The sequence below is a fragment of the Salmo trutta genome, chromosome 13, assembly GCF_901001165.1.
Source record: "Salmo trutta chromosome 13, fSalTru1.1, whole genome shotgun sequence".
NCBI lineage: Eukaryota > Metazoa > Chordata > Actinopteri > Salmoniformes > Salmonidae > Salmo > Salmo trutta.
Genome location: NC_042969.1, coordinates 64,374,962 through 64,390,644, shown reverse-complemented (window position 1 = coordinate 64,390,644; position 15,683 = coordinate 64,374,962). Strand labels below are relative to the sequence as shown.

The 15,683-nt window shown below is 43.2% G+C and overlaps 1 protein-coding gene across 2 annotated transcripts in view; it reads right to left on the bottom strand.

Annotated features, from left to right (window-relative positions):
* LOC115206309 (calcium-binding protein 8) overlaps positions 1-13,822 on the bottom strand; it is a 58,416-nt gene extending 44,594 nt beyond the window's left edge. Inside the window, exon 1 of one of the 2 annotated variants that reach the window (XM_029773097.1) lies at positions 13,142-13,822. Coding sequence is in view for 1 of the 2 variants with exons in the window: in XM_029773096.1 (XP_029628956.1) it covers positions 11,698-11,882 (185 nt within the window). In the remaining variant the exon portion in view is untranslated. Of the gene's footprint in view, positions 1-11,697; positions 12,273-13,141 lie in introns of those variants that run through there. The other variant, XM_029773096.1, reaches the window with a different exon arrangement.
* Positions 13,823-15,683: the final 1,861 nt, after the last annotated feature.

Genomic DNA, 15,683 nt, shown 5'->3' with positions numbered 1-15,683 from the left:
AATGATCATGCTGTTTAATCAGCTTCTTGATACGCTACAACTGTCAGGTGGATGGATTATCTTGTCAAAGGAGAAATGCTCACTAACAGGGATGTAAACAAATTTGTGCACAACATTTTAGAGAAATAAGCTTTTTGTGCGTATGAAAACTTTCTGGGATCTTTTATTTCAGCTCATGAAACATGGACCCAACACTTTACATGTGCGTTTATAGTTTTGTTCAGAATATTTAACTAACTATTTAGAAGTTTTATGGCTTGAGGTATAAGCTGTTCAGGGTCATGTTGGTTTCAGGGCCTTCCTCTGACACCGCCTGGCATAGAGTTCTTGGATGGCAGGGAGCTTGGCCCCTGTGATGTACTGGGTTGTACGCACTACCCTCTGTAACGCTTTGCAGTCTGATGCCAAGCAGTTGCCATACCAAGCGGTGATGCAGCCAGTCAAGATCTTCTCAATGGTGCAGCTGTGTTGGTATGTGTGGACTTTGATAATTCCTTAGTAATGTGGTCACCTAGGAACTGAGCTCTCGATCCGCTCCACTACAGCACCATCGATATGGATGGGGGCGTGCTCGGGCCTCCATTTCCTGTAGTTCACGATAAGCTCCTTTATCTTGCTGAAGTAAGTATGTGGGCACGTCTTCAAATGAGTGGATTTGGCTATTTCAGCCACACCCATTGCTGACAGGTGTAAAAAAATCAAGCACACAGCCATGCAATCTCCATAGACAAGCATTTGCAATAGAATGGCCCGTACTAAAAAGCTCAGTGACTTTCAACATGGCACCATCATAGGATGCCACCTTTCCAAAAAGTCAGTTCGTCAAATTTCTGCCTTGCTAGAGCTGCCCCGGTACACTGTAAGTGCTGCTATTGTGAAGTGGAAACGTCTAGGAGCAACAATGGCTCAGCCGTGAAGTGGTAGGCTACACAATCTCTCAGAACGGGAACGAATGGTGTTGAAGCACGTTGCGCGTAAAAATCGTCTGTCCTCGGTTGCAACACTCACTTCTGAGTTCCAAACTGCCTCTGGAAGCATTGTCAGCACAATGGGTTTCCATGGTCGAGCAGTCGCATACAAGCCTAAGATCACCATATGCAATGCCAAGTGTCGAATGGAGTGGTGTAAAGCTCACCACCATTGGACTCGCCACCATTGGAGCAGTGGAAACACATTCTCTGGAGTGATGAATCACGCTTTACCATCTGGCAGTCCGACGGACTAATCTGGGTTTGGCGGATGCCAGGAGAACGCTACAGCATACAATGACATTCTAGACAATTCTGTGGCAACAGTTTGGGGAAGACCCTTTTCTGTTTCAACATGACAATGCCATTGTGCACAAAGTGAGGTGCATACAGAAACAGTTTGTCGAGATCTGTGTGGAAGAACTTGACTGGCCTGCACAGAGCCCTGACCTCAACCCCATCAAAAACCTTTGAGATGAATTGGAACGCCGACTATGAGCCAGACCTAATCGCCCAACATCGGTGCCTGACCTCACTAATGCTCTTGTGGCTGAATGGAAGCAAGTCCCTGCAGCAATGTTCCAACATCTAGTGTAAAACCTTCCCAGAAGAGTGGGGGCTGTTATACTGTAGCAGCAAAGGGGGGACCAAGTCCATATTAATGCCCATACATTTTTATGAGATGTTTGACTACAAGGTGTCCACATACTTGGTCATGTAGTGTGTATGGCAATTACAAATCAAAACTGGAGGATTTTCACAGATAAAAATGTATATACTGTAGTATGTATAAGCTGGAAGTGGAAGCCTAAGTGTCATTGTCCATTAGTTTACTCCAATTAGGGGAGGGGTGGTAGGGTTAGGGGAAAATAATAAATAAGGAAAATATATTTAATAATACAAATATATATTAAAAATAATATATATTTACAAAAATATATTTACAGTGCATTCGGAAAGTATTCAGACCTCTTCCCTTTTCCCCATTTTGTAACGTTACAGCCTTATTAAAAAATGTATTAAATTATAGTTTTCCCTCATCAATCTATACACAATACCCCGCAATGACAAAGTGTAAAACAGGTTTTTAGAAATTTTCGAAAGGTTTAGAAACCTTATTCACATAAGTATTCAGACCCTTTGCTATTAGACTCGAAATTAGGCTCAGGTGCATCGTGTTTCCATTGTTCATCCTTGAGATGTTTCTACAACTTGATTGGAGTCCACCTGTGGTAGATTCAATTGATTGGACATGATTTGGAAAGGCACACACCTGTCTATATAAGGTCCCACAGTTGACAGTGCATGTCAGAGCAAAAACCAAGCCATGAGGTTTAAGGAATTGTCCGTAGAGCTCAGAGACAGGATTGTGTCAATGCACAGATCTGGGGAATGGATACCAAAACATTTCAGCAGCATTGAAGGTCCCCAAAAACACAGTGGCCTCCATCATTCTTAAATCAAAGAAGCTTGGAACCACCAAGACTCTTCCTAGAGCTGGCTGTCTATCCAAAATGAGCAATTGGGAGAGAAGGGCCTTGGTCAAGGAGGTGACCAAGAACCCGATGGTCACTATGGCAGAGCTCCAGAGTTCCTCTGTGGAGATGGGAGATCCACCCAAAATGACAACCATCTCTGCAGCACTCCACCAATCAGGCCTTTATGGTAGAGTGGCCAGGCGGAAGCTACTCCTCAGTAAAAAGCACATGATAGCCTGCTTGGCATTTGCCAAAAGGCACTTAAAGGACTCTCAGACCATTAGAAACAAGATTCTCTGGTCTGATGAAACCAAGATTGAACTATTTTACCTGAATGCCAAGTCACGCCTGGAGGAAATCTGGCTAATCCCTAAGGTATAGCATGGTAGTGGCAGCATCATGCTGTGGGGATGTTATTCAGCGGCAGGGACTGGGAGACTGGTCAGCTTCGAGAGAAAGATGAACGGAGCCAAGTACAGAGAGATCCTTGATGAAAACCTGCTCCAGAGCGCTCAGGACCTCCGACTGGGGCAAAGGTTCACCTTCCAACAGGACAATGACCCTAAGCACACAGCCAAGACAACGCAGGAGTGGCTTCAGGACAAGGCTCTGAATGTCCTTGAGTGACTCAGCCAGAGCCCGGACCCAATCGATCGTCTCTTGAGAGACCTGAAAATAGCTGTGCAGAGACACTCCAAATCCAACCTTACAGAGCTTGAGAGGATCTGCAAGGAAGAATGGGAGAAACTCCCCAAATACAGGTGTGACAAGCTTGTAGTGTCATGCCCAAGAAGACTCGAGGCTGTAATCGCTGCCAATGGAAATTGAAATTGAATTGATTTATTTTTTTCACCTTTATTTAATCAAGTAGGCCAGTTGAGAACAAGTTCTCATTTACAACTGCGACCTGGCAAAGATAAAGCAAAGCAGTGCGACACAAACAACAACACAGAGTTACACATGGAATAAACAAACATACAGTCAATAACACAATAGGAAAACATCTATATACAGTGTTTGCAAATTAGGTAAGATTAGAGAGGTAAGGCAATAAATAGGTCGTAGCGGCGAAGTAATTATAATTTAGCAATTAAACACTGGAGTGATAGATGTGCAGAAGATGAATGTGCAAGTAGAGATACTGGGGTGCAAAGGACCATAAAAAACAAAAAAAGAACAATATGGGGATGAGGTATTTGGATGGGCTATTTACAGATGGGCTATGTACAGGTGCAGTGATCTGTGAGCTGCTCTGACAGCTGATGCTTAAAGTTAGTGAGGGAGATATGAGTCTCCAGCTTCAGTGATTTTTGCAATTCGTTCGAATGAGGAGTTGAAAGAAAGACGCTATGTGTGATATATACATTTTTAAATCTCATAGGCCAACGGGTAAGGTAGTGTACACACTCAAATGAACACTCCCCCAACCACCACTCTCAATAGAGGGATATTTGTCATGCTTTGACTTGCAACCACTCTCCAACCTTTGGGGAACTAATTTCAGGATTCAGAGATGCATCACAAAAACGAATTGGTGAAGGAAGTCGCGCAGCACATCATTAACCAGGGCCTGGAAAACGGCTGGAACATTCGTAAGTCCAAACGGCATGACCCGGTACTCATAATGTCCATTAGGAGGGTTGAACGGTGTCTTCCACTCATCTCCCTGTCTGATGCGCACCAGATTGTACGCGTTCCGTAAATCCAATTTAGAGAAAACCGTAGCTCCCTGGAGTCTCTCTAAAGCTGATGACATAAGAGGAAGGGAGAAACGGTTCTTGACGGTCATGTTATTTCAACCCTGGTAATCGATACAGGGACGTAATCCCCCATCCTTCTTCCCAACAAAGAAAAAACCCGCTCCTGCAGGTGAAGTGGACGGCCGAATAACATCAGCCGTCTGCGCCTCCTCAATGTAACTGTTCATGGCTGCAGTATCTGGACCTAAGAGAGAACACAGCCCTCCTCTCAGTGGAGTGGTACCAGACAGGAGGCCGATGGCACAATCGTAGGGCCTGTGAGGAGGTAGTTTGCTGGCCCTTTGTTTGCTGACCCAAATCCCAGTAATCCTGAGGTACTCGGGAAAGATCACGCTTGTCAAACCCAGCCAGAGGAACAGGAGGATCATAAGTCTCCAGACGAGCAGGACCGGAAAGGTGTGGAGAGAGTTGCTGGCAGGTGAACTGGCATGAAGGATTCCATCCCAGAACTCTTGCCAAAGGCCAGTCAATTTGAGGATTATGGGTGGAAAGCCACGGATGTCCAAGAACCAGGGGAAGTTCAGGAGAGTTCACCAGATGTAACTGGATAAGCTCCACATGGTCATCCAGAACTCATAGCTGAATAGGCATGGTGAGTTTCTTCACCTTCCTAGACCCTAGGTGTTGACCATCCAGCGCAGTGACTGACAACGGAGTGTCCAGCTCAGTGAGTGGCAGCCTCTGTTGGTGAGCTAATGTGCGATCCAGAAAAAAGCCAGTAGCCCCAGAGTCTATGAAAGCAGGAATGTCCAACTGTCCATTGTCCCAACGCAGGTTGGCCGGAAGCAAGGTGCGTACCGTATCGGCCGCAGGAGACTGTATCTGACTCTCCGGAGCGGCAAGTCTGGTGCCTCCCAATTGCATCGGCTCCTCTGAAGGATATGAAGGAGAACCATAGCCGAATTGAGAACCCTGACAGGGTACAGGACAAGCAGGCCCAGCATACGGCATTGGAACAAATAAAGAATCGACTCCCTCAGCGGGGCCCGAAACACTGGATCCAACTCGGAACCCCTCCGTCCTCTCCTGACGACGTTCCCGAAAACGGTTGTCAATCCGGATGGCCAGAACGATAAGCTCCTCCAGAGTGTCAGGGTTGTCCCGGGAAGCCAGTTCGTCCTTGAGAACCTCGCTGAGTCCGTTCAGAAAGACTGAGTGAAGTGCCTCTATATTCCAACTGCTCTCAGCGGCGAGCGTCCGAAAGTCAATGGCGTAATCAGCTCTGCTCCGGCTGCCCTGCCGAAGCGCAATGCGTCTTTGAGCAACATTCCTACCACTGATGGGGTGATCAAAAACACTCCTCATCTCCTGAGTGAAGCTTTGCCAATTGAAACAAATGTCTGATTGCTGCTCCCAGATGGCTATGGCCGAGGCCAGAGCCTGTCCTGAGAGCAAGGAGATGACATATGCCACTCTGGAAGGCTCGGTGGGAAACGTTAATGCCTACAGCTCGAAGGACAGCAAACATTGGAGCAGGAACCCACGACACCTCCCAGGATGCCCCTCATAGAGCTCCGGTGCTGGGAGATGAGGCTCCCGAGGGGAGGAAGACGATGAGCTGGTAGGAAGTGGAGGGTTAGAAACCGCAACAGGTGCAGCAACAGTTGCTCCTGTCTGTCCCGTCTGCAGATTGAACACAAGAGTTCCTAAATCCTCCGACAATGTCTTCAGCCGCGCCTCATGGCGACCAATCACTGTTCCATGGTGAGTGAGAGCCGACCGTAAGTGGTGGAGCTCGGAATGTCCTTCGGACGACAGTGAAATCTCTGCTGGGTCCATTTTGAGGCTCAGGTCTACTGTGACATTAGTGCTAGTATGAACTCGGACCAAGGTGCAGAGAAACACAGCAGGCAGAGGTAAGGGTAAATCCAGAATATTTACTTAAGGTCTTCATAGCAAAACAACAAAGCAAGGGCACACGAGAACACTGAACAAACATGAGACCTGAGAAACTGGCCCAGTCCACAGAGGAACCTAAATAGTCATCCAGCAGGTGATCCCAATAAGCCCAATCAGGGTCACCTGGATACTGGAAGTAACCCAAGGGTACACTCCAGTGGCAACCTCAAGTAGTACACTCAAGGGAGAAAACCTGACCTGTGACAGTTTGTCAGTAAACGGGAAAGTGTGTGTACCATTGATTGCTACTATCCAAAAGATCGCTTTTTGTGAGATTTTAAGATTGATTAATTAAGAAACAAAGACGGCGAATTGGAACAATCAAAGAATAAAAAACTGTACTCTGTCACTGCTAATACAGTCTTGTCTATTTTCCTGTAATTCTATAACTAGGCTAACTCATCTGTCTTGTGGCATTATTTCTCTGTGTAACATACTACTGCGCTCTGATCTCTGAAATACTGATGCACCCCATACGAACAGTATTGATAAAATTATTGAAATGTTTTACTTATCGCAGGGCCACATTGTGTGCTAGTTTTAATTTATCTTGGGTATTTAATATCAATCAATGGCATCCCCTTGTGCAAAGAAATATAATTAGCTCACTTTGGTGTTTATGTACAGTATATTGTAACTCTATGGTCCTACTATACATTAGGATTTGTCTCACGTTTCTCACACTTTAAGAGCTAATCTGTTTAAAAGGCTTGTGGAACCCAGAGCTTTGCAGCAGACATGGAGTAGAATACAGAGCAGGGAGAGGATAACCAGAGAGGTCATTCCTACTTTTGGGGTCTCCTCCAGACCCAGGGGTAGGTTAGTGATTCTCTTCCCACAGCCCCTATATCTCTGCGGGTGTAGCACTGTGAGTCTGGCAAGTGAGAGTATAGGTTAGTAAATCTATGACCATGGATAAAATGACCATGGATAAAACAGAACTACATGCAACTGAAACAAGATGTGTGTATGAGTCCAGAGAGACAGCACAGAGTTGAGCCAACTAAACCATCCGCTACTGTATTGTATGCATTGTTCTAACAGCAGGACAGTGTTGAACAAACATAAGTGGGAAACAGTGTACTCGCTCGCTCGCACGCGCACACAAACACAGAGAGTTGTGCTGCAGACACTGCAGTAGATCGACCAGAAGTGGCAACAAAACCCACTACTTATTTTATTTGCTTATGATTCAAATGCATAATGTTACACCCTTTAGTTACTATATGGGCGTACAATAGAGAAAGCAGAGGTGGTCTGGCTTTCACTTTAAGATTTACAGCCTAATAAACCAGGCAGCAGAAATGCCTCATATTTAGATATAATTATTAGATCAAGCATCAATATTTCAGAGTGTTGTAGGCTAGATTTCAGTATGCAAACCTTTGTCTCTAACGCTGGAAGAAAGCCTGCATATTCTCTATGGCAGTGGTCTTTTTTACAGATGTCTTCAAAAGATGTATCATATTTAAGTTGCATTAGTAATAGACCGTAAAACAAAGACTCTGGCAGACAGTCTGTAATGTAAACCAATGCATCATAGCCCAAACAGAGATCTAGATTTGTATTTAGCTAGACTGTTAAATTGGGAGAGAAATCAGGACAGTGTACAGCACTAGCTGTGGTCAACAGTGTATAGCGACAATTCCTTTAACAGCAGCCAAAACAAGACCTAATTGAAATGGTTCTGTGAGACTGAACACAGTGTACTGTATAACGATTTGTTATTTGTCATATACCCATTACTAATGGCAAACTCATTACTAATGGTGTGCTTTGAAACCAACCTGTTAGAGACAGAGAGAGCGAGAAGCTACATTCCTCCAGCTTGGAATATTATGCATCAGGGACCACAGATTCACTAGACCACAAATGATACTGTATATTCTGGCTTGCCCTCAAGGAGTGGGTCAGAAGGCTATGCATATGCATATGTCCTGGAGGAGAGAGGGGGAGTAAAAGTATGATCACTAGCCTGCCACCTAAAGGGGGACCTAACCTCAGTCCTAAGGGAGTCACTGGAAAGCATAACTAATCAGCCTGTTGTCTCATTTAGGATTGTGCCTGTGTCCAGAGGCTATTCATGACTAATCAGCCTGTTGTCTCATTTAGGATTGTGCCTGTGTCCAGAGGCTATTCATGACTAATCAACCTGTTACTTCTCCCAAAACCGCACTAATGTATTGAGGCATATAGAGGGGAGCAAGGCATGACCAATCAACCTGCTGTGTCAGTGAAGACCCCAACTGTGTTTGTGTGTGTGAGAATACTCTGAATTGGATCAGACCAACACAAAATGATCATAGGGTCACACTAAACTAAATTCCCAACAAACCTCTGAAAGATGCATTTCATGTGTAAAATATGATCGAACTTAAGTTGATTCTCACATACTGTACTGTAAGTTACAGTGTAGCAGCAGCTGTACAGCACAATGCAAGAGAGCCTATAGCCAAGGTTGTAACTGTTATATAGTTAAAGACGTATGGTGCTGAATATTCAGGCAGCAGCAGTGTTATGCATTAGCCTTCTGTGTGATGCCCGGGGATACCTGATGGCCATTCCTCACTCCCAAATCCACAGCACGCACATACACACACAAAGTCAACTGTATGATGGAGGTGGACATAGTATGGTATGATGTTGAGAATACTCTGAATTGGATCAGACCAACACAAAATTATCATAGGGTCACACTAAACTAAATTCCCAACAAACCTCTGAAAGATGCATTTCATGTGTAAAATATGATCGAACTTAAGTTGATTCTCACATACTGTACTGTAAGTTACAGTGTAGCAGCAGCTGTACAGCACAATGCAAGAGAGCCTATAGCCAAGGTTGTAACTGTTATATAGTTAAAGACGTATGGTGCTGAATATTCATCATGTAGTTTATACTGATAGTTCCTTCTGCTCATGAGAGGTCAAAAGACAAACCCTCAACACACTGCTTTAAAACATCTCTAGTTATGACAACCCTTGACCGGTGTGTATACAGTATATATAGCCCCCAAAAAGTATGTTTTTGTTGATCAATCCTACACATACTGTACAGTAAGCAATGATAGATCAGCTATCAATGAAAGCTGAAGCTTTAAATGAAGGTTGTGGCTTGACACTGGCCAATGTGGCCATGCCTGATAGTTAACCTAAGGTCTTAAACCTGTCCATACTTGACAACACAATTTAGTCCTTCAGCAGTCTCTATTGACGAGCCATGTCAACACATAACTAAAGTTTCAAGTTTTAATGTCATGTGCACAAGTACAGTGAAATGTCTTTCTTGCAAGCTCCAAACCCAACAATGCGGTAATTAATATCAATGTAGCACTAAAAATAACATAAAGTAGAACAGAAACACACGAGAAATAAAAATAAGAACATTAGAAAGTAAGAAGCTATATATAGGGTCAGTTCCAATACAATATTTACAATGTGCAAGGATACTGGAGTGATAGAGGTGGTTATGTATAGGGGTATGATGACTAGACATCAGGATATATGATTAACAGAGTAACTAAACCCAAAGCCAACATGATGCCTCCTTCACCATGACTAGTCTGGTGTAAATAAATACAGTATACAGTAGAAAGCCTTTAGCCAACTACTGAAGGTAAAGTACAGCGGGGTGACAACAGTAGTACCTCTGCTGCATTTCCTCCAGTGGAGAAGTCTAAATGGCACAATGACATGATACATTTCCTCATGACACCTTATGTGAAGTGTAGTCTGGTTGGGTCGTTCCACCTCAAAAAGCAGTAGAAAATAGGATTTCAACCGTCACCACATCAAATTGTTCTGAAATCGTATCTATTGTTAGAAATAGATAAGATTAACATTCCTGCAACATTATTTTGTTGAAAAATAATTGGATCTCTGACACATTAAGCTAATTGATTGCAGTCACACTGCCCATTTTAATTTATAAGATTTATATAATATTCAATAAATATAGTACCTAACATCGGATTTGGACCACCCTTTTTTCTAACAATGAGTTAGACATGAGGATCCAAAGAAATGGTCTGTAGTGACGCCTCTGTCACTGAGATGCAGTGCCTTAGACTGCTGAACCAGGGTCTGTAGTGACGCCTCTATCACTGAGATGCAGTGCCTTAGACCGCTGCACCACTCGGGGGCCCAGAGTGAGATGGTTTGGGATGAGTTGGACCACAGAGTGAAGGAAAAGCAGCCACAAAGGGATCACCATATGTGGGAACTCCTTCAAGACTGTTAGAAAAGCATTCCAGGTGAAGCTGGTTGAGAGAATGCTAAGTGTGCAAAGCTGACATCAAGGCAAAGGGTGGCTACTTTGAAGAATCTCTAATATAAAATATATTTTGATTTGTTTAACACTTTTTTGGTTACTACATGATTCCATATGTGTTATTTCATAGGTTTGATGTCTTAACTATTATTCTACAGTGTAGAAAATAGTAAAAAAGAAAGAAAAACCCTGGAATGAGAAGGTGTGTCCAAACTTTTGACTGGTACTGTGGGTACCATTGACTTGCATTGGATTTGTACCACAAATGCTAAAAAGTTTACATTTGAAACAGTGGCCAGGTAAACTAAACCAAAGCATGGGTTGCTGTCATACCTGGTCCATAGATGGCTTACAGGGTAAGAAAAGCAATATGTCCATTTGTCATTTGGATGAACAATCTCTTTAACATCCTTAAAAAATAATCACTTAATAGCAGAAACAGCACCATCTAGTGGTCTGAAATTGGTAATATCAGGATGATGGATGGGACATAAACCCAACAACTTCAATGACTAATTTCTCTGAACAGGGCAAAAAACAATCACCAAATTCACTGAGAATACATTAAATAGGATGAGAAAACAATACTCAGAGCCGCAGCTCCATACTACTTGTCAGACAGAGATGTGATACTATATAATGGGGTGGGATTGGAGTGGGTGGCTTTTGACCATTTCTTTGGATCCTCATGTCTTACTCATTGTTAGAAAAAAGTTTGGTCCAAATCTGATGTTAGGTACTATAACTGTTGAATATTATATGAATACTATAAATAAAAATGGCCAATTTGGGTGCAATCAATTAGCTTAATTTCTCAGAGATCAAATTATATTTCAACAAAATAATGTTTCCGGAATACTTATGTTATCATTTTTTATCTACAGAATTTTTTTTAGAACAATATGAGATGGTGGGTGTCATGGCTTGCTGAAATGGAACGAACTCTTTGAGTAATCGTCTGCTATGAGCTCTACAGTTTTAATCTGAACTCTAAAAACCCATCAATAATGCCATTAAACACTAGCCACAGAAGGTCAGACACTAAACTATGATTGAAGACAACTGATGTTAAAGTATGCCACCAATATTGATTACAACTCTGTTACAGTCAAGTGACAAAGGAAAGTAAAAAAGAGTGAAGATAACAAAACATATATTCTGGTACCACATGGCAAGGGAAGTAATACTTCCTAAAATGAGAGGAATACACATCCCACAGCCATCCTAACTGCCAGCCCAGTCCACTACACAGGTTATACGTGTATATGAGCAGAAGATGGTTAGAGATCCCAGTCTCCCAGTCCCTGCTGTTCTGTTGCTTACCCATACTGATCCCCATACTCTGTGGTGGGGTACAGATGCATCACAACAGGCTCCTTCACCGGGCTCTCCATCATGTCTCTGGGGGTAGGGGTTCCTGAACCCGGTAACTCTCCCTCTCCTTCTCCTCCTACCTCAGGTACAGGTTCCTCTGTCCGACTCTGAGGCTCCTGCTCCGTCACCTCCATCAGACGTCTCTGCAGGCAGACTCCTAGTCCTAAACACAGCTGCAGCAGCAGGCTGCCTGTCCCCGGACAACTGAGCCCGACTGCTGCCTCACGAATTTGGGCTTCTCCCAAAGCAGCAGCATCAGTATCCGGAAATCCGTTGATAATATTTGAGCCGTGGAAGAGGCAGTATATTGGCTCACTCACTCACTCACTCACTGACTCTCTCTCCCTCTCTCTCTTTTACTCACTCACTCAAACACTCAGGCAAACATTCCTCCACATGTGGAAACAAGGTTGAAGACTCATTAGTGAGTCCTGACTCCCAATGACCGCAAGAACCTTTAGTCTGCGGCTGCGCTCCCGCTCATACCTAGCAGAGTGTATTCACAGTGCGTCGCGGCATCCTGCGCGACAACAAATGCCGCAAAAGCCTACCTGGTGCGCGACATGTGTAAAAAAAAAGTGACATACAATGATAAGCACGCGTAAAAAGCGGGCGTCACGGAAGACTCAGCGGTGACACAGGCAGAGGAGCACCCATAGAAATTCACACCTCCAGATCAACACAGCTATCCAGAAGAATTTCTGGTAAATTGTTAATCACACACTCATCATCAGTATGATAGAGGGTCAGTGTTGACATGGAATGATCTGATAATCATAATGCATTGGGATCAACTATCCATCTCCATCAGTCACTGAAATGTCATGGCATTTTACTGGGTCTTTTCGTATTTACATTGAAATGTGAGGTGTCTTGTGAAAATAACTCGCCAATTCATGCCATGGTAGGCCTGCCCTACAAGATCGAAATGATTATGCAGTTCTGTGATTAGTCTACAGTTTTTTCTTTATCTACTCCACAATATCAAAATAAATGTTTTATTTATCGATTTTAGAATCAAACCTATTCTCTATCATAATAACACCAATAGAAAAATGTAATTATGATGGTCTGATGAAGACTGTTCTATTAAGCCTACTCTGAAATCAAGTCAGAGGATAAATTCGATTACATTTGAAAGATATAGCACACATTTAAGCGATTTGAAAATTCAAACATCATACTGAAACTGTCAATCCATTCAAAATGATCTTCACTCCATCAAATAATGGTCAATCATGCTAGACAGAGGAACGTAGGCTATTAAATAACAACAGGTGTATAAGAACCACTAAACACTAAGGCAGTCAGAAATAGGCTATTTCCAATGGGTACAGATAAGTTCAAATGTTACTGAAAATGATTCAAATGTATTTTTTAATTCCAGATTTACCTTTCAGGGGAGCAGTGGGTTGTCTTTGAAAGCGATTAATCAAATCCGTAGTCGATAGGATGCCCGAATTAGACGAACTGGGATCCAGTTTAAATACCTCGCCTGAATGCTCATAAATGATGGTTGTTTTTGCCAGAAGCTACAATGTGGAACAATTTTTCCACCACAACAAAAGGATGCGTTGGTTGATCGTCTTTCTATTGACAAGTCCATGCGTAGCTTACTGGGAACATTCACTGACCCAGTTCCAGCCGGCGCAATCAAACAGTTGCACTTTTGGACCAAGTCCCATCAATTTTAACAGCCCCTATCCGTCCACACCATATCCATATGCTACAGTGATATAGGTGCTCACCGCTCATAAAAGGTTGTCTAAGTAACCCAAGCCGTTTGTTTCGTGTAACTGTCCTATAGCTGGCAGATTTATTGGTGCCAAACGCCTGGAGAGATTGATGATAGAGCCTTCAGCGGCGTTCAAGGCGAAGCTCCTACACAATCAATTTCTCAGGACGCTTCAGAGTTCGGTGTTTAACGGTTGTTTGCCTCTCCAATCCACCTTTCGGTGTCAATTCTAGGTTTTTCTACGGATAACAGGTCTTATCCTTGCGAAAACGGTTCAGTCATAATTTCTTCTTCCACAGGCTGTTGTTAACCAATGTGCCGCCTGCGCTCAACAAGGACCGACTGACCAGCGGAGAGTCATTGCTCTGGTTTAGCACTGCTTACTTACTATCCGTTAGGTCTGCGCGCCTTATTGAAATGTGGGCTCATTTGCATCCCAATCTGTAACCATTAGGGAACTTAACAATTCATTTTTTTTTTTTAAATTATGCATAGCCTACGCCCTTTTGAGGTTACAAAGGGCTAACATAGCCTATCAATTCTCATCCATACATTTGAGTCAATTTATATGATATGGTCATTGGTCACCTAAATCCAGCTCATTCATGTTCTTCAATACTTCGTTTTATCTTCCCTTTGGCTGTTTTAGACTTTCAGGTTATTCATTTTCAGAAGATTAACGGTTTAATTAACATTCCGGAGACTCCTGTTGCAACATTATAGCCTGCATGAATAAAGACTGCTATGGATTTCACAGTCACCAACAGAATCATTTCCATCTTCTCCACTAAACTGAACAGCATCTCCAGAAATTCTCTAGGCAGCCACTACTCCCTGGTTAACAGGGGCAGACTGGGACCAAAAATTGTCTCTGGCATTTCTGACACACCAGGCAATTATTTTCCTTTAGGCCCCACACTGCAATTTTTTTCCTAGAGGGCCCCACAGAGGCCCATTTTTCTTGCCAGATAATGATAATTTTGTGCTAAAAACCCATGTTAGACAGGCCCCCTGAGCAAAAAATATATACCCAGTTAACATCACATTCCCTATGGCTCTATAGCTGACTGGTCCCACAATCAGTAATAAGTTGGTTTCTATTAATATTTAAAAAAATATATCCCAGGGATTCGTGTAGCTTCATAATAAAGATTACATGAAATGTGCGGCTAAATCCCATGTGTCTGGATTGGGAGAGAAAAGTTGCTTATGTCATAGTAAAAGTCAGTTTTGAGGCCTGTAGCATAGAGGCAGCCAGCTTTAAGTTTGACATACTTCTCACATTTTTAATTTCATGGTAATTTAGATGGTTAAATTAGAAAGCATCTCTATCCTCTTCAAGTTCCACATAATTGTTCACTCCTGTGACTGAGAAAGACTCTTCATGAGTCTGCTGTGGAAATTGCAATGTTAAGCTACAGTTGGGAATTGTAAAACTAATTTTTAACACCCACAAAGTTGTTGTATCCACACTCATTAGTTTCATGAATATGTAACCGATGTGAAATGGCTAGCTAGTTAGCGGTGGTCACTCGCTCTGAGACCTTGAAGTAGGTGTTTCCCCTTGCTTTTCAAGGGCCTCGGCTTTTGTGGAGTGATGGGTAACAATGATTCAAGGGTGGCTGTTGTCGATGTGTGCAGAGGGTCCCTGGTTCGAGCCCAGGTAGGGGTGAGGAGAGGGACGGAAGCTATACTGTTACAAATACCTTTACTTACAGTCTTTCATCACTGTAGGTGTTACAGAGACAATGTGGATCCAGGCAAAATGTGGCAAAATACCAGATACAATTGTGAATCCTTTCTGGCTGCTGTGTTGTCTGTGCTGTGGGAATATTTGCAGTAAGCAACTGAACCACTTGATAGCTCATTATTCAAGCAAATTAAGCATACAGCAAAAGCTAATTAAGTATAATATTCAAGTACAGTGGAGATTGTTTTCCTTTTCAAGATTTTGTTAATTCACTCCTCATTATAACCTTTTCCTCTCTCTCTCTCTCTCTCTCTCTCTCTCTCTCTCTCTCTCTCTCTCTCTCTCTCGCACGCACGCACGCACGCACGCACGCACGCTCGCACGCACGCACACACACACACGCGCGTAAATGAGAATCCCCCACACTTCTCACACCTTCCATTAGCTCTCAGCTCAATCTCTCCACCAGCTGCCTCAGAAGGCTCATCTCGTGTGTGTGTGTGTGTGTGT